This window comes from Corvus cornix, chromosome 5, assembly GCF_000738735.6.
Source record: "Corvus cornix cornix isolate S_Up_H32 chromosome 5, ASM73873v5, whole genome shotgun sequence".
NCBI lineage: Eukaryota > Metazoa > Chordata > Aves > Passeriformes > Corvidae > Corvus > Corvus cornix.
In genome coordinates this window covers 52444533-52468528 of record NC_046335.1, presented here as the reverse complement: position 1 = coordinate 52468528, position 23996 = coordinate 52444533, and the positions used below count along the sequence as shown (strand labels likewise).

Genomic DNA, 23996 nt, shown 5'->3' with positions numbered 1-23996 from the left:
GGTTTATATTTGCAGGCTTCTTGCCTTTTGCCAACAGCAGAATGCAGTCACTGTTACTTGCAGGCTGCAACTGGGCAGGCCAAATAGTTGGGAATAGCTTAAGCCATGTGAATATCCAGCATCAGAGAGCTGCATTTGCAGATAGCTCCGTGGCAGGATGGCTGCCCAGTGGTAGAAATTCTGAACTATTGATGTTACTTTGTAATTAATTTGAAAGGCTAATACTGAAGTTAGCTTAATGACAGCGGGGGAAGTCGTATTTAAATCATCCAGCAGGATTAGACAGGGGGTTTTGTGTAGTAGGAAAACACTGTTTCTATTCTAAGGCTTGTTCTTGGAGATAAACAAGCTGAATGCAAACCAGCTGGAATGTTTGTGTATCTATGGCTACATTTAAAGTTCCTTTTAAAACTGAAGAAGATAGGATATGGAATAAAATCTTCTTCTTCCCAAAGCTTATCATTAATTCATCACTTCTTTGCAGTCAGGCTGTGATTAAAGCTGCAAACCCATACGTAGATCTGTAGGCAGAAGCTGGTGTCCAGGCAGAATAGGAGAGTGTTGCTGGTGATGTTCATTGGTGTTTCAGTCCAAATAAACTTTTGGCAAAAACTGTGACCTGTGTAAGCTGTTCTCCTCTGTTTTGGTTTAAGGCTCCTCCTTTGTAGGTCTGCTGTGAGGCAGTGACAGGTAGGTCCATGCAATAACCTTTTCCACCAGCTCAGCTTGATATGAAAATTAAAAATCAAAAGCCTAAGTTGCAGAATTGCAAGTGATGTTAGCAAAACCTTTGCTGGGTTCCTGTTGGGTTGTGGGGCTCTTTGCAGACCCCAAACTCTGCAACTTGGTCCCCAACCAAAGTTAATCACAAATGTCAGGAATTGAATTTCTTGGCCCTTTTTCTTCTGCTGTTTGAAGTCTGAATGGAGGCTGGCTAAAGGATAGAATCAAAGCCATAGCCTTGGGAAGTGCACAGTTAAGCTTAACTCTAGAGTGTTTAGAATAAATGTTATTCTTGTGGTTTTCATCTGCCCTCTGTGACATCGTATACAGCTTCAGAAACCTCAGCACCTGAGCCTGTCCATTCAAGTGTCTTTTCCAGTTCCACAGTGTCTGTAGTTTTATGAACATGAAAGAAGGCATACATACCCCACACCCTAATGAAGGTTACTTACTGACTTTTTGCCTTCCTCCTATTCCCTCCCCTTTCCTGGCTGGAATTGGATATTGTTGCAGTATCATGAAAAGGCATCTTATGTCTCCAGCTTGTGCTATATTTATAGCCCGACTGAAGGTAGGAATTGCCCTGGTTGTGTGTGTGTTTTATACCCTTTCCAGCCTGGCAGCTGGAAAGCAGTCAGGGTGTTTCAGCAGCTGTATTGGAACACACATCTGGTGTTGCCTTCCCTTTTATAGGATTTCAAAAACCCTTAGAGATGACTCTGTAGTTACAGATGAGGAGGGTGAGATGCTGGCCCAGCAGTGTGAACTGCTCTAGCCACAAGTGCTAAATAAAAAGATCTCTTAGTGTGTTGCACAGGACATTTAACACTGCTCCTGAGCTCTAGGAGGACATGAGTTGTTTTTACATTGAACTGAGGCTTTGGTCGTACACTGCAAAGGCTAAAGGAAGCCGATCCTTTTCATTTTCTGCATAGTTATTTCAGTCACACTGTTGGGTTGGCTGCTATACAGCATGCTTTATAGACATTTAAACACTCCTTTAAAAAATGTTTATCTGAGAGATACCAGATGCCTTGGGTTTCATCCAAGGCTTCCATAGAAAGCCCTGAGCACAGAGAAAAGAAATTATTTCTGACGTGCTTCTTAGCTGATTACAGTACTGCTTCTGTATTCAAACTGGTGTTCCTGGTGACCCTGGTATAGGTAGCAGAAAGTGACTTAGCATGCATTAAGGCTCAATTTGCTCATTTCCATATGACTTGTCGAATGACCTACTTTGGGTTCAGCTCTCTTTGTTGTTTCAGCAAAATGTGCTGGGTGTGCAGGTCTGGGTTTTCATTATGATGCCACTCAGCTAGTACTGGGTTTTGTGGTTTCTGTTCTCAAGCAAGTTTTCATTTCTTTAATTTAAATTCATTTACTTAAAAGTATTTGTGAAAAAAATTTTAATTTTCTTGTTCTTTTTCAGATTATCAGAGGCTGATGACAGTGGCAGAGACCATCACAGCACTAATGTTTCCATTTCAGTGGCAGCATGTGTATGTTCCTATCCTTCCAGCATCCCTCCTTCATTTTCTAGATGCTCCTGTCCCTTACCTCATGGGCTTGCACTCTAATGGACTGGATGATAGGTCTAAGCTGGAACTTCCTCAAGAGGTGAGAGGAGCTTGTCTTGATTGATTAAATGTTGTCCATGACTGTGAGGGAAGTAAGAAATGAGCCAAAACACAAGTACAAATTCTAACAGCCATTGTCAAGTTCTTGCTGGCTCTGGTTTGGGATAGGTCTTTATTTCTTGGAGATGGTGACAAAAATCCGGTGAAATAGATAGACCCCTGCTCTTGAAATTGTATGCTCTGATAGAATTCAACTGTAATTTTACAGGAATTGATGCACTGGAGTTACAGAAGGAACATTTTTGTGCTGCAAAAATTAGCCTCCTAATGCTAGGAAGTGCAAGGAAGTGCAGTGTGAATTCCCCAGCTGTGGCCAAAAGGTTGTGGTGGTGAGTGAGCAGAACTCGACTGACGTCAGCACTCTTCTGGTTCCTGGCTCTGTGGGATTAGGCTGGGTTTCCCTGCACTGGATTTCTCCCTTGAGGTTGGCTTGCATGGACCCAGCCTGCCACAGGTGTCTGCACAAAACCATTTCAGATTTTCTCCTAGCACGCCTGCTTCAGTCTGCAGCAAAACGTCAGCGTGTTCTTGAGTAAACTTCTCCTTGCTGGGGTAGTGCTGAGGAGCCCTGGGAGCAGCAGCCCCTGTGTAAAGGAGAAGGAAATGGTCTGTAAAGGTTCTGCAACTCATACATGGGGCTGGGACTATGTCTAGACTGCTTAGAGGTTGTTTTTATTTATTTTGTCCCCCTGTTCACTTCACAAACACCCCTTGTAGGGATGCGCCAAGAGAGTTTAAGAGCTGGTTGTGAAGATCAGGGGACCAAAGGTGCCTAAGGTGAGCACTGCCCAAGGCAGCAGAGGAAATGTCTGGCCCCTGCTTACTTGTAGGTGTAACTTTGCAGGGGAGGAACTGTGTAAATCATGGGAAACACCCTACTTACTGGCCCTGGTAGAATTCTCTAACCTCTGCCTTTTTCTCTGACTGTGGGTTTTCTTCTATTACCATTTGCATTTCTGGGAAAGCAGAAGCGTGGCAGGCACAGGGTTTTGTGGTGGTGGTTTTTGTTTTCATTATCAGGCAGTGCTGCAGCATAGCTTGACACAAAAAACCCTTCCTTTTTAAAAAAGCTGCGTGAAATTAAAGACAAGATATTTTTGTGAACCTCCAGTCTGGTCTCCATGCCAACATTGCTCTTTTTCTCAAATCCATATGCTGGTAGTTTTCATTTGTTTTTCCTGGCAAGTTCAAAGTAAAACTTTTTTTTTTTTTCAAACTGTGTTATTTTTTTTCTATGAAAACTAAACTGTTTAATATCTTGATTTCTTTATTGTCTCCCTCTTTTTTTTTTTTTCCCCCACTGGCATAATTAATAACAGAGTATTGTATGTTCTTGCCATGAAAACAACAGTCTATTGCTTTGGTTTACTATTTTTTCAGAATTTTGGCTGTACTGACAGGCCTAATTAATATGGTTAGTACACTTTTTAGAGAGAATAGCTGATGAAATAAAATGCATGTGTGGATATGCATGTTAATATGCACCATGGATGTTTTCACTGTTACCACAAGCTTCTGAAAGACTGTCCTCCTTTTGTAAAGAACTTCCTCATTTTAAAATTGCTGTAATACGTCCAAATAAATGAACCTATTTTAATTTCAAATAGATTCTTCAATTATTTAAAAGGTAAATAGTTTTTGAAGAGATTTATCAGCTTATTTTGGAGATTTAAAGTAAGGCAGTTGATCTATTTTTAGATGTTTGAAATGAAATCCAAGTACTATTAAAAAGTAATCTGACACCTCAATTTGCATTTTGTTTTACAGGTAGCCTTTTATGAGGGTGAAAGAGTAGATTTTTGATAGTATCTTACAGAGATGAGAATTGTCTGGGAGGGGAGGACAGACAGGACAGAAAGCAGCAGCAATGTGCCCATGTGGTGGAATTTGCTGCAAGACTTCCTTGTCCTGAAGCTTCAGCTTTTCTCTTACTTATTTGAAGAGTGAGCTTTTAAAACTTTGTACAGGTTGAGTTTGACTTAGTCTGAGAAATCCCCTTGGTTCTGGGTAAGGTTTCTGGTGAGCTGTTGAAGTCCTTTGCATTGCAGGCTGGAGATGTAGCTATGGCACAGAAACAGACTGGAGTCAACAGTCTCTTAGTGAATAACTATAAAGTTATCCTATACCAATAGATTTGTTTATTCAAGAGGTTAAGTAGACTGGGAAGAACAGGAGCTCACTATTGAGGTTTTCATGGTAGGGAGTTTGCTTAAAAAAACCCAGCTAACCAAAAAAGAAACCCAAGCAAACCCCCATAGAAGAACAAACAAAAACTGCCAAGGAATGTGAATAATGTGCTATTGTAGAACAGTAGAAGAGGGCATATAGATTCCATTATTTGTACTTCAATAAGGACAAATTTATCATCAGTATCAGAGGGGATATTAACATTGCTTATCTCTAAAGTTTGGAATGTATATCAACCTTTATGAACTCATCAGGGTTATATGAGGAACTCCTGTAGGCTCCTGATATCAGAATTTTCCTCACTTATCACAAAGGGTGTACAAAGAGCTGATCTGTGTTGTAATTTATTCTGAGTTCTGCCAAAAAATTTTTTTCTTTGTATTGAAACTGCCTAAGCTGCATTTCTGTTCCTAATCTATTTACATGGATGTGTGGGACAGCTGCTGTTAAAGAAAGCAATATCTGATTTAGGCAGGGGCCAAAGAGGTGAGCTTTGAGAGAAAATCTAGTTAGTGCTTCTCAGTTGAAGGGCATTGTGGAAGAAAAGAATACTGCTGTCTAGCACAGCATGGATACCTCAGTATAGACTTCTTCATTGTGCTTTTATAATGAAGTTTGAAAAAGACTAATTTGTCTTGCTCAAAGTGTTTTAGGCTAATACTATTAGGCTAATAATGTGAAAATACAGTCTGTCCCAACTCAGTTAGGTTTGGTTTGGTGTAAGTCTTGCACACATAAGGCTTGTTTTGGTGGCAGCCTCCCATATTTGGGTCACATCTGGTGCTTCCAGGGAATGCTTTTACCATATGAGCATGGAAACCCAGCTGTAGCCTAGAAATTCATGCTTGTGGCAGATGATTATTAAAATCTTCAACAAAAAAGTTGTGTTAGTACAAAATTCAATTTTAGGTTATCCCTTGGGAACATCAGAAAACAGTTCCTGATGGAGAATTCATTGAAGACCACAAATGCCCTGAAGACCTGACTCTCTGTAGCCCAGTAAAAGTAGGAAATGCTGAGGTTTGGTGTGGAGTTGAGCTTCTTGTGCATGTCAGCAGTAGAGTGCTTGTTCTCATAGGTGTTGCTGCTTTGCTGAGGGCTCTGTGTGTGCATGAGCATCCTTGTGGTTTCCCTGGCAGCTGCATCAGAGGCTTGTGAGGAACCCAGAAAAGAAGGGGAGGGCATTGGAGAAGCCGTGCTAGGATAAGGTGCTACAGGTGTCAGAGGGGAAGAGAAGGACAGGTAGCTGTTCCAGGTGTTGCTGGCAAAAGTGTGGTTTGTTTATCAGTGAAACTGATCAGTAGAAGTGGTTTTAGCAGCTTATTCGCAGATCACAAACCTAGCAAGTACTAAAGTAAGATTGGTTTTTTTGATGTGTCTTCGCATTTCCTTCTAAACGAACTTCTGCAGTGCTATAGAAATACAGTTTAAATGAGCAAGTTAATCCAGACCATTTCATGCTGCAGGATTTGCATGTGTATCTTGCCCCTCTAACTTAGGAGAATGGTAGAAATTGAAATTATTTTCAGCGGAAATAAGCAATGCTGAGTTTCCAGCACTGGTGAAATCAAACAAAGTAGTATCTCGTTAAAAAGCCTGTTTTTAATGAAGTGATCCCAAGGGTCTTGGGCAATAGCTTTTCCTTTTTAGAAGAGTTTAAAGACTTTAAAACCTAAAATGCATTTTCTCTGCTAGTATAAAACAGATTATATATATTCTCAGTGTTTTTATTTCAACTGTTAAAAGGATATGATTCAATGCTAAACCTGAACAAATTCTGTGGGTTTTTATTTTTGTATGTTGTTTCAGAAGATAGGAAAGGTCTCCTGAGAAGCTTTTTTTCATCCTGATGCTAACACGTTAGACCAAGATAATTATTTAAAGATAATCACTGCTTTGTATGCATTCTCAGGCTACCTGCTGGTAGTTTGATCTTTGATAGTACTGCAAATTTATTGACAGACCTCAGTTTTATATTTTCTTGTACTCCAGTGTGAACAGCTACCTGGGGGGCTCCTGAAAGCTGCAATGGCTTTGAGCTGTAAGCTGTTCTCAGTCACAAATTCTGGGTTGGCATGAAGCACAGCAGTGCTGAGAATAAGTGCCAAAGGTCACCATATGCTTGCAGGAGTGGCACAAGAGCATCCTTCAGAATTCAGGACCACTGTAGACACACTTCCCACAAGTCAGCCATGTGTGTCTAAAGCTGTGCATCCGTGTTCTCTGTGTGTTGTGTGAAGTGGGCGGTCATTTGCAAGGTTGGGCCAAATGCACAAAGACTGTACAGGTTGTAGATGAATAGGGTTTAGTCTTTCAGTGCCATATTCAAGCAGAACCTAAATCATTTCCTTCTGTGCTTTTGAACAGAGCTGAAAGGAAGGATATGGGCTTGATGCAGGCCCTGCTAGATCTGTGTGGGGTTTGGCCCTTATTGTCCTTGAGGTCAAACTGAACAATTGCAATTGTCCTTCAGCTTTGGAATGGGTGGGTGTAGTCCAGACCCCACTAACCCCATGGAAAGTGGTGCTGTTGGCTTCAAGGAACCAGGCACTGGCAGCAGATAGATGCACACTTATTTGCTTAGATCCATATTTCTGAGGTTTGTAAGACTTTCACCTGGACACCCTGTTACTTGGTATGATAAAAGTTTATGGGAAGGACAGGTTTTAAAATTAGGATGTGACATCCTTGTTCCATAGTGTAGTGTCTCAGGAGAACATTTTATTGTAGATGATGTAATGTGTCCTCTCTTGTGACAATCTGCTATTGAAGTGAAGTGGTGTGTAATTGTTTTGGGGTTTTCTTTTGATCAGAAGACAGATATCTGAGCAACAAATAAAAGAATATTTGACTGTTCTAGAGACCTAAAGTACCAAGCAACTAACTTAAGGATGCTCTTTCAGTTATATCCCTTACACATGTTGCCAAGTATCTTGTCTTTATGTCATTTTAGTGTTGTGTTTGTAAAATAATACTCTGTGTATCCACATACAGAGCTGTCAGCTGTTCACAGCCCACTCAGCTGTGCTGCCTCCAGAGACAAAATAACTAAACCCTTGTGGCCAAAGAACTCCTTTATTTTTCTGCTTTATTCTCCTCTATTTTACTTGCCCAGTTCCTAGCATGCAAAATGCTTTGGATGACCATGATTTCATAAATAATAAGTGCATTGTAATTTTTCTTAGTTTTTAAGGAGAGGACCCCTCTATCCTTGCTGGTATTCCATTCTGTTGGATCTATAGTGTAGCAACATAGTGATATTTACTGTTCTGATGTCTGCTCCTGGTGGTCTATTTATTTCAGATTTCATTTTTACAGAAAAATGTTGTTTTGGTACCTCTGGAAGGGCTTGTGCAGTGAGATGTTTTTGCCATTGCCAGGGAAACAGGTTCCCATGTTTCCCTGATGAACATGGCCTTTTCAGAAGTGTGTATGCAGTTCTTGAGGATGACCTCAGCTTCCCTGAGTTAAGAGAGGCTAAAGTTGTGTATGGAAGCTTTGTTTATGCTGCTCTGGGTAGTCCTCTTATTTTATGTGTTGTTAACCAGGCACTAGATAACTACAAAGTGTCCCTGAAAATATTCTTTACACTCTATTTAGAGTATTGCTGCACACTGACTTTAATGTTTCCATACAGGCCAGTTTCTGGGAGATGTAATAACAAGTTGCACGATTAGTAGCTCAGAGTGTTTAAATTGTGTGTATTGCTCTTAGAGAGGAACCCTGCAGAAGGGAAATTCACCTATTGGAAGAATTAACCAGGTGTTAGCCCAGATATTTATACGCAATTTTAGCAAGCATTAAATTTGGCTTTTTCTTCCATTGGCAAGAAGTTTCATTTCAGTGGGAAGATGAGAATTTCTGCATTGGTGAGGTTAATGTTTGATTCCTTTTTGGCCAAGTGCTTTGTGGGTACAACCAAGCTTATTAACCAAGAGTGATGTTTTTTGCAGAATCTGATCCAAAAAGGAAGGACAGTTGAATGGCATCAATTAAAGAAAGTTGTAAAAGGAAGTAATACAATTAAACTGTTTGAAGAGTTTCTTATTGAGTCTGTCTTGCCATTTTGCAGACTGCTTGAGGCAAATTCAATGCTTTTTGTTTCTCTCTCAGCACTGATTGGTAGGCATTGTGCTTGATTTCAAAGCTTTATTTCTCTCCTGTCTTGAAGTGCTTACAGTGTTTCTGACAAATACCAGCTGACTTGACTTCTGATTGTCACAGAGCCATGGGTATAGTGGGAGTCCTGAAGCTCCTGAATTCAGGTGCTTGCTTGAAGCAACGAGAATTGTTGTGCACACGATGCCCCTTTGAGTGCTTGTCTGAATGGGAACCAGGAGCACACAGAGTGCATTCCCAGCCCAGCCATGGCTGCCTTGCTTGGTGGGCACACACACCATCTGCTGCCTTGGAGCAGTGCTGATATTAGGGAAATTTCAGCAATCACACCTGCCCTGCATAAAAAGTAAAACTTTTTCTAAGGTGCACTAGAAACTGTTTGAGAATCAATGTGTTAATTCTCCTCATTGACCTTGGATTCTTTTGCAACACCTAGTTCAATTTGTGATTTAATTTCCAGTAACAAACCTATACAAGACATATTAAACTGTTTTATATGCATTCCTTTGAGCATAAGAAATCAATCCCCACATTAAAATGATATAACATTAGGAAATAGAGAACTGGAGTGAAGCTTGCCTTTGTAACTATGGGTAATGTAGCAGAGCATGAATTGGACTAGTACTATGCAAGCTAGTGCAGTATGTCCAGTAGAGTTCTGCTTTAAGAATTCTTTTTTCAATTTAAATGTTGAAGCTCAATAAGATATTTGTGTTTTAAGGACAATTGACACCCTAACTCTGTTTTGTAGAAACCTGTCACAAGTGCTAAATGTATGTTTTCACAACAGTTTACTTTAATGGGACAGGTCTTGACAGGCAGAGCTTATTCTAGTCTACCTGTAGTCAGTCCCCCAGCAAATTCCTACCAGAACTCCTTTATCCTTACTGTTTGTGGCTCTGATTTCTGGGATCATTCACCATTCATTCTGTGTGAGGTTGAACTCTTCTAATTCTTTCTTTCCAATTAGATTGTGGTGGTACTTCCATCCTTCTGCACTTACTGAATCATAGTAAATATACTGGAAATAACTGGAGATCTGTTAGTTCTCATAGACCTGATAAATATTTTTGCTGCAAAGCTGTAGTGTGACCTGAGTTCAGGTGTGGCTCCTAGAATAATGCAATGCATTTATGTTGAAAGTACCCCATAATCTGAGTGAATTTTGTATAGAGAAAGTTAAACAGAATAGTGACAGTCCATGTTAATTCTGCAGTGAGGAAAAACTGAAATGCTTCTAGAGAAGAGCAAAGTTACTTCTCTGTTCTTAACTTGCCAGGCGGATTTCACACATGATTTGGGTTCTTGCTGTGATGTGTGTAGTTATGTAATGTCTTGAAACCATTAGATACAGATTTTGTAATGCAGAAGCCAAAAGAGGAACCTTCCCCCTTGCCAAATGAAGAGTGAGGTAAACCTTGAAAGATGCAGAGCTTCTTTTGATCTTGCTGTGGAAGCCACATAGGTGGTTTTTCTTCTCTTTTTCTTTGCCCCAGCTTGGTCCTTTTTGGTTGTAAAGCAGTTGGAGGTTGGAACAGAGAAACAGAATGGAAACTAGTTAGTTTCATTTTTCCCCTTGGAAACGAACTTGTTCATTCAAAGAATTGCCTTAGTTGTCAGGTTGCTTACAAAAAAAGAGAAAACTTCGTTGCACTTTTGCAGTATCAGCGCACCTTTTAGATTGGAATTTGCTAAATCTTTTAGAGAAGTGGACTGATAATCTTAGCAACAGGCAGTCACCTGCTTACATAAAAACATGTCAAAAATAGAATTGCAGATATCCTGTAGTTAAAATTTAGCTGTACATGTATGACTAAAGTCACACATATGTACCTAATTTATGTTATAATCTATTTCGTACATAGCAAATATCTTTAAAATGAGTCTTCTTTCTCAGCTACCTCCTTAAAAGATCTGGAATTACAAGTCTTGTGTTGTATTCTTCAAAGCCAACCAACCAGTTCAGTTATATTTGGGGCAAGTCTGTCTTACAAAATAAGCAAACATATGCAAATGCATTTGAATCTTTAAATAAGCACAAATCCCAAAGATTAATAATGTGCTTAGTGATGTTGTAATGGTGTCCTGTTCTAAATTAAATCCCAGGCTAACCTGTGCTTTGTGGATGTAGACAACCATTTCATCGAGCTGCCAGAAGACCTACCCCAGTTTCCAAATAAACTTGAGTTCATTCAGGAAATTTCAGAGATATTGATGGCTTTTGGAATTCCACCTGAGGGAAACCTGCACTGCAGTGAAAGTGCCTCCAAGATGAAGAGCCTCAGAGCATGTGACCTGGTTTCTGATAAAAGAAATGGGAACATAGCAGGATCACCTCTGAATTCCTATGAGCTGCTAAAGGAAAATGAGACTATTGCAAGACTCCAAGCACTTGTTAAAAGAACAGGTGTGAGTCTAGAAAAGGTAAGATATGAAATGATCTGCACTCTCTCTGGTCCTGCAGTGGCAGATGGTCTCAAGTCATGGTCCAAAGATGCTGTTTGTCTGTCTTCACTAGGAAGAACTTTCTGTCAGCCTGTTCACAAAGCTTGTGAACACCTGTAGAGACAAGGACAAGCTTAGGGAAGAGAGGGAATGGGATTTAACCCTGCAGCATCTAGGAAAACCTTTGCTATTTTCCAAGTGTTTCTTTGCCAAGATAATGTATTTAAAAATAGCACTTCGCCTTGTTTGTTTTTGGTTTTAAGATCTACTCTAAATTGGCACCACTTTTTAATGACTTATGCGGCTAAAATTGACATCTAGATAGTCCTGAAGTTTCCATCCAGTCTTGGGTTCTATAGATATCTTTTTCATTCTATGTAGAATTTATATATAATTTTGCTCCTATGTAATATATTTGCCATAGGGATACTGTGATGCTTTTTTCTGGTTAGCGCTGTACAGTGCACGAGTGTCTCATTCCCAGCAAGTGGACATGCACAGCTCATGGTGACCCTGATTTGGATTTTTGAGTGGTAAGAATTGTGAAACAAAAACTAAATTGTGGCCCTTTGTGCATAAAATATACTACCTGAAAGACCCCGTGGGTTTTTTGAGCCTTTGTGGAATGAAGGCTGTCAATGTTGGTGATTTTTTTTTTTCTCCCCCTATGAATTGAATATCTCAATCCTACTGCTTTTTTCATAAAATTTAGCCTACATCTTAACTGAAAATGCATTTTCTTTTCTTAAAGATTGCTCTGAGATGTGTAGTGGTGAATTGTGAGTTACACTGCTAAGGGCTTAGGCTACAGGGAATTGACTACTAGACATGCACAGCTTCTTGTTACTGTGCATTTCTGTCTTCATTTGAAAGCTGCTCTGTATTTAACAGTACTAAACCTGGACTTGTTTGACACCAGGTATGGATTTGCCTAATATGCAAGTTTTTAGGGGTAGTAAGATCCTCTAAAAAGCCTATGCAGGTGATTGAAGGGTAAAAGAAAGTAAATTAAGTCTGTGACATGCATGGGCATATATATGGTTGTTATTTACCCTTTTAAAATTTAAAACATCTCCAGTGCAAACAGCACTGAAGTAAGTTTTGGTTTATTATGAAAACTAAAATTCTCTAGGCAAAGGTTTCTGTCTAGATTTTTTTTTTGATTTTGCTGTTTTATTGCAATGGTTGAAACAGGAAATATTTTTTCCCTATTGAAATGTTGACTTGAAGAGTAGCAGCTGAATGGCAGATTAAAATCTTGTATGCCTGGAATACCTGACAAAGCATCAATACAAATTATTTGTGTTTTCCCTTCCTTTTTCAGCTGGAGGTGCGAGAGGAGACCAGTAGCAAAAAAGATCTTAAAATTCAGTGTGATGAAGAAGAATTCAAGATTTACCAGCTGAACATTCAGATTCGGGAAGTTTTTGCCAACCGCTTCACACAAATGTTTGCAGATTATGAAGTGTTTGTCATTCAGCCCAGTCAGGACAAGGAATCCTGGTTTACAAACAGAGAGCAGATGCAAAACTTTGATAAAGTAAGTTGTAATAAGATAGGTCAACATAAGAGGTGAAACAGTGTTCAAACATGAGGCTTTGTATAGTGGGCCATCAAATGGAAAACAGTGCTGTCAAAATGGTAATTTCTTCCTTAAATTTCAGTGTTCCCAAAAAAAGTCATGTCTTAGATATTATGTAGAAAAATATATACAAATACAAACTTGGAGAGATAAAGATACTCTTTTAAGGATCCTGTAGAAAAATACAGCTTGCTCGAGAAAAATAGCTTAGAAAGCCTCACTTTAGGGCTAACCTCTACAGAAAGGTTAAATATTACTGGTGGAAACTGCCTTTTAACCAGAGGAATTGCCAAAAATGTTAATGAATGAAGTCGTGACCCCAAATAATGCTTATGTACATGTGTACCAAATGTATTCCTAGCTCTTTTGTAGAGAAACATAGTATTTTGCACTGTTTTCTTTGCTGGAGATGAGGTATTTGTCTGTGGGAGAGTTCACATGGGTGAGGATGATGTTGCAGCACTGTCTGCTAAAACACTCATCTGATTCCCACCAAACTGTATGAAAAGATTCCCAACAACTTCACAAGCTGTGAGCCCAGCCAGAAGTACCAAATGTGCACACCTGCAGTACTGTTGGTGTGGTTTGCTGGGATTCTCTCGAAATTTGTAGCAGATGAAAGAAATGCCAAAATCACAGTGTACTAATTATTGTGCTATATACTAAGTGATTGTCCCGATGCTGAAAATTTCATATAGACTGCCTGTTTTGGGGATGGAATTGATGTGCATATTAAAACCAGGCTTTAAGTGGCACCAAAGCACTCTCATATGTCCTTGATCAGAAAAATTGGTGCTTCTGGTGGATGTGTCTCTCTCTCTCTTTGCAGACCCCCAAAGACTTTTATCTCTTCTTGTGTCTTAGGCTTCTTTCTTGTCCGATCAGCCTGAACCTTACTTGCCTTTCCTCTCGAGATTCCTGGAGACCCAAATGTTTGCATCCTTTATTGACAACAAGATTATGTGCCATGATGAAGATGACAAAGACCCTGTTTTGAGAGTTTTTGATTCTAGGGTGGATAAAATTAGGCTGCTGAATGTCAGGACTCCGACTCTGCGCACATCTATGTATCAAAAGTGCACAACCATTGATGAGGCTGGTAAGAGCCACGAGGCACTTGCTTGACAATTAGTGCAACTGGTCAGTGCTGTTTGCTGTAAACATTACATTAAGTAATGATTCATGCATTGAAACCTCAAAAAAAAAAAAAGATCAAAATAGCAGAGCTGTAGAGCTTAAGTTGGGGACTAAATGTTTGCTATGAAGTTGAGATGTGAAATGAAATTAATGTAAAGTAGAACTCAGCGTGTTCCTGCACTCTCTGTGTGTGAAAGATGTTTGAGCTTAGGAAGATAAACATTTTTCTCCTTTTGGTGGCATTCTTTGATCAGTAAGAACCTTCCACCTCTTCCTTTAATTTGACATCTGCTTTTAATTGAAGATACGTGATTATAGGTATGTCTGATTAAAACACCTTTAAAAATATTAACTTACTATTTCAGAGAAATCTATTGAATTAAGGCTGGCAAAAATAGATCACACTGCAGTTCACCCACACTTGCTGGACATGAAAATTGGACAAGGGAAATATGAGCTTGGATTTTTTCCTAAGCTTCAGTCTGACGTTTTATCCACTGGCCCAGCAAGCAACAAGTGAGTAAGCTAAGACAACAGGTGCTGAATCTTGGCAAGATCTACAGAATGGCACTAAGGCAGAGATATTAGAAAACAAAGTCAGTTTTGGGTTTGTTTTTTTCAAGTGGGAGCAGATCAGATGATGTGGGTGAGATGTGTGGGGTGGGGTTGTTGCTATGTCTGGGGTTTTTTTTCAAGTCTAGGCTTCTTGAAGCAAATTTACTTAAGACAGCCATCTTCTGTTTGAGATGATAGTTGATGTGTTTTGAGTTACTTATAATTATTGTCAATATAAAAGCAGATCCCCTTATTTGATCTCATGTAGGAGCTAGCAAATATTTTAGGGTATTTTCTTATAAAAACTTTGAAGGAGGAGAGGCAAGGCTTAAATTGTCCCTGGAATTGTAAAAAAAAAAAAAAAAAAGGAAAAATAAAAACCAAGTGTATGTGATCTAATACTCTAAAATATTTTGGTTGCCCGATACTGGATTCTTCTCCAGAGATTCTTTGTGTGTATTTGCAGCTGCAGTTTGGCTGATGTAATTGATGTCGACATGTTCAGTATAGACTAAACTGGAAACCTCTTACTGCCTCTGACCTTCACCTGACTCCTGACATTTGGTTAATGATATTCCCCCATGTGTAGGTGGACAAAGAGGAACGCTCCTGCTCAGTGGAGGCGGAAGGACAGACAGAAGCAGCACACAGAGCACCTGCGTCTGGACAATGACCAGAGAGAGGTGAAAATTGCTCAGCTCTAGAGATCTGATTCTTTTTCTTTCCTAATGGCCTGAAAAACACTCTGCAACCTTTATGAAATATCTAGACAGTTACTTGCAGTTCATGTCTGCTCTCCCTTAAGTGTGTTTAATACAAATGAGGTAGCAGACCAAAAATACTTAGTTTTCTTATTATAAGAGTTATGTCATTTTTTTGCCCCCTCTCAGGACAAAATTATTTCATCCCACATACAGGAGAGTTCTCTGAAAATATAATCACATGATTTCAACTTGTTCTGGTTTTTTTTTTTTTTCTGTTAAAGGGGATGAGTGGGAAGAGGGGAATTAATAGTTTTCAGCCATCTATTTCCCATCTCTAAATAACTTAGTCATCCTGTGCTTCTTTTGTGTATTTGATGGAGGAAAGATACCCACCTCTAGAGAGGCATTAATTTCATCCTAAAATCAGGAGCACTGCCTTTTGGAGTTGCCTAAGTGTCTTCTGTAGACCATAAAAAAAGTCTTAAGGTGACAAACTGACAGACAACCTCATTGCTAAGGTGAGAATGTGAAGCCCCTCCATACTGTCACGTTTGTGTCTGCCTGCTTTTACACAGCACAGTCTGATGCTGATTTACTCACCTTCTGAACTGAAACATCTCTCACCACTGCTCCTGCAGCTGACACAGTTATTCTTTGTGGTGAAGTGGTTTTGAAAGATCTGGGTGAACTAATTTCAGTACAGTTTCTGATTCGTATGGTACAGACTGCACACTGTTAACACCAGGTGTTGATTTATGGGTAATTCCAAGAACAGTGGCTCAAAATATTAGAGTTTTTTTGTTTATTTAGTAACCCCAAAGTTTTGCTTTTGTTTACGTGCACGTTGTTAATTGAAAACAATATTCTCTTGCCTTGTTAAATATCCTTAGAAAAGCTTAATTTTGAATTTTATAGTAGTAGTAGTCTTGTGTCTGTTCGGATAGTGTTGTGAAACACAAGTGTGTTTGTTCAGTTTGTTCTTTTATGGTAGTGATGAATTTAATTGCCTTCATAGTGTACTGATTTCTGGAATTTACTTATTGGTTTGTTAAAATTTTGTTGAATTATACTGTCATCTCTGTCATCCATAACCATGTAACAGAAAAATGTCTGCATAATAAAAAACCTCTACGAGTAGTTTCTGGCTTTGACATGTTCCATATGCTCAGATAACTCTAAAGTGCTTTTTACTTAGAAGTAACAGAAATGAATAGTAGATTTCTAACCTCATTATTGTGCTAAACAACACAGTTGTTAAAGCATGTAAACTTCTGAGCTATCACTTAAGTAATTAGAAAGGCAAAACTCTACCTCTGGTCTCTGGGGTTTTTTGTTTGTTTTGTTTTTTAACTGATTCCTCACAAGCTCATTTCCTACAGGAGTTATTTTGTTGCAAAAGGCAAATAATTTCTGAGGAATAAATATTTTGAAATACATGCTCAGCTGGGGGCACCAAGTGCCTGTGGTAGTGGTGCTGGTGTTTTAGGGGTTTGTGCTATACCTTTTTGATGACATAATGGTGACTGAATGCTGACCCCTTCTCCTGGGTGAACCTCAGATTTCCACAGTAAATTTGAGAGTGGGGAGGGAGCTCTTCTGAGATGAACCCTGGGGTCAGGCTGGGCAGGAGGTGTCAAACTGCAGCGTTGGGAGTTTTAAACAAATGGAAGCTTTGTGGCAGCCAACAAAAATCTGTGCAGTTGAGACTTTTGACAATTGCAAACATTAGTGCCCAGTGGAGGGCAGAGTTTACACCAATCCACTGATTTAACACCATCTTTTCTTTTTTCCTTTCAGATTCATTACTTACGAATTTATTTTTATGTTGAATGCTTGGGAGTTCTGCATTGTATTATGTCTTCACTCTTTTCTTTTTCTGTTTTGCATGCTTGCTTTTATTACTTCATATGTGCTTACCACTTTCACTTTATATCTGCTTGGCTTTTTGCTACCACCTTATCCTGCCAGCACCTGGACTTTTCCATGTCAGAGCTTCAGTTGCAGTTATGTTTAGACTGGGACCAGCATGATTGGCCCTTCATGCCCTCTATAAAATCTGTGTCAGAGCATTATCTGGTATGTCCAATGCACAATATGACTGTAATCATAGTTCTGGATAAAGATGCATAATTAAATGTATATATCATAGCTCTTTAGTGCAAGGCCAGTGGAGAAGGTGGAGTTTTCCCTCTCTGTCATGTTTGACAAATCTATTCATTGACATCTCAGTTGGTCATTATTTCAATGTAAGCTAGAGAGGTTTCCTGTTAATTTGAACTATGTACTAACCCTGAGTATTCCATCAGTGCCTGTAGAGGACTTTCTCTCTATCACTAATTCTCAGTTAGCTGTGCCCCAATCAACCAGTGATCACCTGACTTCCAAAATATTTGTTATATCACTCTTGTCTCTGGGGTGAAAACAATGGCAACTCCTTGATGGCAGTAATAGGAGCAGAAGAGCTCTTTCGAGTAGAGTGGGTTCAGGAAATTATTTTCCTGAAAAATGCAGCTGGTTCACAGCTGAGAGATGTTGTTATAATTTGCATTTTGCAGCTGCTTCCTGAAAGAGCAAAGTTTGCTTGCAGTCCCCACATAGACCAGTCTGCCACTTGAATAGTCTTGGTCTGGGTAGTTTTTGCAAATTTTCATTTAAATGAAAAAATAAGAAGACAATTGTCAGTGGTGGAGGGAGTAGTTGAATCTCTATGCATCTAAATATCCTTGGCAGTTTGTGTTGTGTTTTTGTAATACAGCAACGTGTGTTCTCATACTGTATAGACTATATAAATGGGGATTTGACCTCTGGAGAAATAGTACTTCAAGTGTCTCAGCCCTAAATAATGCTGGATATAAAAAGTGGCTTTTTCTGAAAGAGGATGTGATCCTTTCCTCCTCACTCCAGTGGTGTGTGTTATAAACATACCCTTTTCTCTTGGCCAAGGAGTCTCACTTACACTTTTTTCTGTGTTTGTCCATTTTCTTCCCCAATCCAGAAGTACATCCAAGAAGCCAGGAATCTGGGCAGCACCATTCGGCAGCCCAAACTCTCTAACCTCTCTCCGTCAGTAATTGCACAAACAAACTGGAAGTTTGTCGAAGGCCTGTTGAAGGAATGCCGAAATAAGGTAACACAGAGAATAGTTCTGCTCTCTTGCGCCTCATATCCATCCTTTCTGGACCATTTTGTATCCAGTATGTTCCAACCCCTCCCCCCCCCCCCCCACTTTTCTACCATCTGTTTCTGCTTTATCCCTGTAAGGATTTTTGCATGGTGGTGAGAAATTAATGAAGAGAGAATGTATTCAGAAATTCTGCAAAGAGCAGAAACTTTATCAAGCAGATTTATGATAGAGATTGAATATTCTGAAGGGTCTTTACCATCCCGCTGCCCAAGTCTATTACAGCTCATTTCAGTTATAACTGAGACAGTACTACTATTCAACAGGAGTGAATAGTCCAAATAGAGGGTTGTGGTGAAAATACAACAGCTTTTCTCATAACTAAAGGAATTAATACATTTCTGAGGTGTAAGTTTTTAAGCACTGAACAAAGAAATTTGGCATTAATTTGTAGACATACTTCACCAGTATATGTTTGACAACATATTAATCTGAAATAAATGTTAATGTTTATAAAAATACAGCAAGGAGAATAATTATGAAATAGACACATTCTTGCCTGAAGTCAGTGGAGGTACTATAGCAATTATCTACAACTTTTTATAAAACTCTATTTCATATGTGCTTATACTTCTGATGTCACTTTATGGAACTGTCCAAATAATCCTCATCCCTTAACAGGGGTTCATTAGGTGGTGAAAATTCTTGAAGATAGACTTGGCTCTTTCACAGTGAGAAATTGCTGGAGTGAGGGGGAGAAGCAGCTAGGGACTAACTTGGACTTCATCTCAACCAAGACGGTGCAGAGGTGCTTAAGGGAGTATTACTCATTTGAAAGCGAGTCTAGAATAGGGACAAAGATGAAAAAATGTGTAAGAGATGAGTGGAACTGATTCCCTCACCATTTTTTCCTCCAGTTGGCTGTATGATGAATATAATAGGACTGGAAGACTGCACTTTAAGAGCTGGTGAAAGCTTTGTTGACCAGTATGAAATTGTGCACAATTTAGGAGATTGTGGCTCCTGGGGAAGCTCAAGAGGTGCACTCCAGAATGGGTTTGGTTTAATCTAAATGTCCTTCTGGCAGAACAGCATCTCCCAGGAATGACATACCCGTGCTACTTGGAAGCACTTGGGCTCATTCACCTCCCCTGGGAGGAGGTGGACAAAGTGCCCAGCTCTTGGGGAGGGCATCCAGCACTTACCAGGCTTCAAAACCACCCAAGACCTGTGTTTTCTTGGCCTTGCTGCTGGGCACCCAGCTTGTCAATGTGTCACCTGCTGTGCCCTTTGTTGGGATTACTCTGTGGAGGATGATGTACCCATTTGCAAACCCTTTTTGAGAAAACAGAAGATCAGCACTGGTGCTGTCCTGGCTTGAAAACCGGGGATAAAAGAACAGCAATTCTGCACTAGTGCCAGAAATATCAGCACAGCCAGTTATACTGCCAAATCTTTGTTATCATGTGCTTCCTTGTTGTTTAACAAGTGGAAGTGATCTTGGAAATTCCTGGGAGAGACTTAGTTCTCTTTTGCTTTGTCTTTTTTGAGACTAAGAGGATGTTGGTTGAGAAAATGGGTCGAGAAGCTGTGGAGCTTGGTCATGGTGAAGTGAATATCACAGGAGTGGAAGAGAACACTCTGATAGCCAGTCTGTGTGACCTCTTAGAAAGGATATGGAGCCACGGTCTGCAAGTCAAACAGGTGAGGAATAAATATTCCTGTACATTGCAGAGCACACTTTCCTGAAGTTGTGTTATGCTCTTCCTCTCTCTGCCTTCAGAGGACACCTTTAGTGTGTCTGTAGATGTGTTAAAATACTCGTGTGTCCCCCAGTCCTTTTTATGTCAGTTTGTGCCCCCCGTCTGTCTCCATGTTGTGGGATATGTGCAAGTGTACCTGTAGATGTGTTCCACAGATGGCTTCTTGGAAGACTCTCCATTTAACCTGGGGTTTTCATTTGAATTGGTGGGTTTTTTAAATAGGATGGTAAAAAATCGTTGCTGTGTTCTTAATATTTTTGTTAATGAAGTTGCATAGGCTACAAGGCAGCATATCCTAAAGGTGCTGTCAGTGGGAGGAGGGAATTGTTTTCCTGAAGAATAATTTCATACTTCAAAGTAAAAGTCTTGCTGTTTTGGTTCTTCCTGAGTGATGTAGTAGTACTTAAATTATGATTATGAGATCACTAGCTAGAGGTGTTGGGGTTTTGTATGAAATTAATAATTGTTTGTTGTGCTCTTCTATTTGGAGTCACTTGTGGGACAAGATGGAGTTTGGAGGGCCTTTACCAACTTTACTCCTCCCTTGTACAAAGGAGTAGCAAGGATGGAGAAGATTATAACTTCTTTTTTTTTTAAGAATATATGTTCATGATCCAGACAACTGTAATCCAGTATCTCTGTTCCCAGCACCCAAACACCAGTGTTTAAATCTGCTCTCCTTCAAACTATACAACAGTTTTCTATGTGAAGATTTATCATGTGATTCTCTCCCTTCCCTCTTGTATATCACTTAGGATAGAAGCTGTACTGCTTTCGTCTTAGAAGACAGAGCATCAGTATACTCTGCTTCAACCCAGATTTGGGCCTTTCAGACCACCAGACGGCCAACCCTTCATAAGGTTAATGCTTTGGATTGATTGCAGATGTTAGCAAACAGTGCTGAATGGTGGAATAAATAGAGTGCTGGAATAGAACAGAGGCCTGATGGAGGAAGTGCAGTGTATCTCATAGTATGATCCAGAGCTTAAGAAAATAAAGAATAAAAAAGCACCACCAGTTCTCTGTGTGCTCTGGCCTTTATGAAATATGCAAAAGCCTGCTGTTTCATACATCGATTTTATTTTACTTTTCAATAACGAGCCAGGGGAGACTCTTCTTTCTCAACTGACCATAGTAATGAGGATGGCTTTCCTTCCACCAATCCCTGCTTTTACCTCCTCCCTGCTGATGAACCCCAGTAGTCCTACATTAGCTACCTACTGATTTTTCCACGTGCAGAGGGAATCCATGCCTTCCGTTGTCCCGAGCAATGCAGGGGAGTTGTGATGTAGGATCTAATGACTGAAGTAGTCTGGACTTTCAGAAGGCCTTGGTAATTCCCTTGCCCATTCTCTGTCCCACTGCTTTCCTTAGGCTGTCTTCCTTCCCCTTATAGATCCAGCTTGCATCATCATTGCTATTTGGTGAAGTTAAAGGAGAGTTCCACGGTGGTGAAGGAGCGGGCAGACACTGCATGAGTTCTCACATTCATCATGGTTGTTGATATCAGTTTGCTGCAGGATCCTTTGTTGCTGCTTTTCTGTGATCTGTTGCAGTTCTCCTTGCCATGGCAGCTGGTTGCTGAGCACTAGACTGTGTGTGCATGTGTGTGTTTATTGGGAGAAGGACAGTTTTGGATGTAACTCTTTGCTGGTTGATTTTTTCATGCTCTTTTTTATCTGTTTATAATAAGACTTGCAGTTTTGGCTTTCCATGTTGGGTCTGTCAGGTACACACAAAACACAATGGATTTTCATATCCTCACCACTGAATGCATATTTTTAATAGATTTCTGTCAGCACAGATGTTACAGACACTCTAGGATTTATTCTTCTGGAGGCATGCCACTTCTGGAATAATCCCTCATGGTTAATAGTTCTTTATGTCAACTGTAGGGAACTATAGGATGGAAGTGCTTAGAGATTTTTAAATACAGTTTTTAAAAAAAATGAATGTAAAGATAAACCGTCATTACTGCACCTCTGGGAGGGCACTTAGATAATTTTAGATGAAATTGATAGTGCAGAATTGACAACTTGCTTTACAGTCATGGTTTCTTTCTGCAAAGCTGTAAATAAAAATATGGCCTTGTGATATGACAGCTTTTCTGAAATGCAGAGTTGCTAGATCTTTACTGGGATCAGGTTAATACAATAATTTAGGAAGATGGTAAGTAATACTTATTATCTGTAAGTAATTCCAGTTGCTGTGCTGGAGAGCCCCTGTTTGCTTACTGCTGCTTTTCTGCAGGTTTGCAATCTTTTGGTTTATTATGTGAAATATTTTATGGCGAATCCAAGAATCTTTATAGTTTCCCAGTGAAAGATTTTCTTGCTCTCTGCTTTAAGCCACCAGGGGTTTAAGAAAGCAACATAATGAGCAAGATGCACCTTTTAACATCATTAATGGATTTATCTTGACCTAAATACTACATCCCAAATTCTAACTTTTAAGTTGGCTTTACAATGTGTAGAACTGGGGTATTTTTGCTGATAAACTTTCACTGTCCTGCTTATGTTTTGGGATATCTTACTGTGTTTGTGATTGTCCAGGTGCTTTGCCTGATGAAATTGAGGGGAATCTTTTGAGATTCTAAAAATGGGCAGCTTTTATCTGTAGCCCTGAATTATCCTGAGGGGAGCAGGACTTGGCCTGGGTATGTCTTGCTCAGGCTGGCTCCATGTCTCTTGGCATTTCACTGCTGGAGAGGCAGGCAGGGAGAGACACACAGGACAGGTTACAGTCTCAGATTTCAAACTCCACTTGTACACAGTGTTTTACAAGCCTTGGAATGTTTTCTTGTCATGGTAATGAACTATGAGGAAAGAAGTTCCATTAACTTTTTCCTGTTACCAGAATCATTAGATCCCAATAGTCTGACTCTGGCTTTTCCTTCTCAGCCTCTTTACAGCTCCCAAGCACCTCCAACTTGTCTTATTTTTGGTTTTTACCATCGAGTTTATAGGGAGAAACATCTTTAAAGCAAGTTTTTGTCATGGCTGATACTTTCAATGATGATTTAAACTTTTTTATTCAGCTGGTAGTGATTTCCTTAACTAATATTTTTTAATTTTAGGGAAAGTCTGCTTTGTGGTCTCATCTGTTACATTACCTAGAAAACAGACAGAGAAGAACCACATCAGGCAGCTTCAGTACCTCAGGTAAGATTGGCATCTGCTGGAAGAAGATGATTAAAAGCAGTGAATAAGAGCTGCCTGCAGATTTACATCATGCAGAGTTTTTTTCCCTTGGAAATACCCTTCACTCAGTAGAACTGAATCAAGTGTTGTGGCTGCTACAAGTTTAATACGGGCCTGGTGTGTTGTCTCAATATATTTTATGAAAAATAAACTGGTTTGTATTGAGCCTACTTGTTTGGGTCTGGGACCTGACTACCATGGTAGTCAGGAACTGGAAATAGCTGATGCCTCAGAGATAGGCTTTAAAATGGATTGCTCTGGTCCATCATCCTCCATGTGACACACAGGCCCTGCATGACTGCCAGGGCAAATGATGTTATGGGTGGGGGTGGAAAACAAGTGTAAGCACATAAAATTGTGCTGTACACCCTGAGGTTTTACATTATGGCTTGAAAAACAACTGAACAGGAGGCTTATTGTTAAAAACATAAACTGAAGAAATATATTTTAATTTTTGTTACATCAAGTGTTGCAGTAGAAGTAATATTGCACATAAGATCTACTGATAATATGTTTCTAGGATTATTAATGTAATTTTTAAACAGTAATTCTTGTGTCAGGCGGGGGCACAGGATTGTAGAGAACAATAGGTTTGGGGGAGGCAGTGGGTGCCTTTTATTTTTTATTTAAAGCTGCTATAAGCAAAGAGATGAGCATTAGTAACATGCACAAGATCCTGTAAGCAATCAAAACCATAGATTTGGAAATTTTAAGGTCTCCTGAATGCCACTTAGTTCATATAACTTCATTCTGGAGTGGAATTTGAAGGATAAGAGTAACAATATTGCTTGAAATATTTTCCTCATAAATACCTCAAAATGTA

At 39.6% G+C, this 23996-nt stretch overlaps 1 protein-coding gene across 6 annotated transcripts in view; it reads left to right on the top strand.

Moving 5' to 3' along the window:
- Nucleotides 1–23996, top strand: part of DENND5A (DENN domain containing 5A) — a 64631-nt gene that overhangs the window by 25054 nt on the left and 15581 nt on the right. For 2 of the 6 annotated variants that reach the window (XM_039552158.1, XM_039552157.1), the window contains 11 exons: nucleotides 2153–2340; nucleotides 10773–11090; nucleotides 12436–12651; nucleotides 13558–13792; nucleotides 14196–14346; nucleotides 14975–15068; nucleotides 17058–17165; nucleotides 18085–18216; nucleotides 19762–19914; nucleotides 20729–20833; nucleotides 23050–23134. In XM_039552158.1, the coding sequence (XP_039408092.1) occupies nucleotides 2153–2340; nucleotides 10773–11090; nucleotides 12436–12651; nucleotides 13558–13792; nucleotides 14196–14346; nucleotides 14975–15068; nucleotides 17058–17165; nucleotides 18085–18216; nucleotides 19762–19914; nucleotides 20729–20833; nucleotides 23050–23134 (1785 nt within the window). The remainder of the gene's footprint in view (nucleotides 1–2152; nucleotides 2341–10772; nucleotides 11091–12435; nucleotides 12652–13557; nucleotides 13793–14195; nucleotides 14347–14974; nucleotides 15069–17057; nucleotides 17166–18084; nucleotides 18217–19761; nucleotides 19915–20728; nucleotides 20834–23049; nucleotides 23135–23996) is intronic. The other 4 variants (XM_039552162.1, XM_039552161.1, XM_039552160.1 and 1 more) reach the window with 3 other exon arrangements.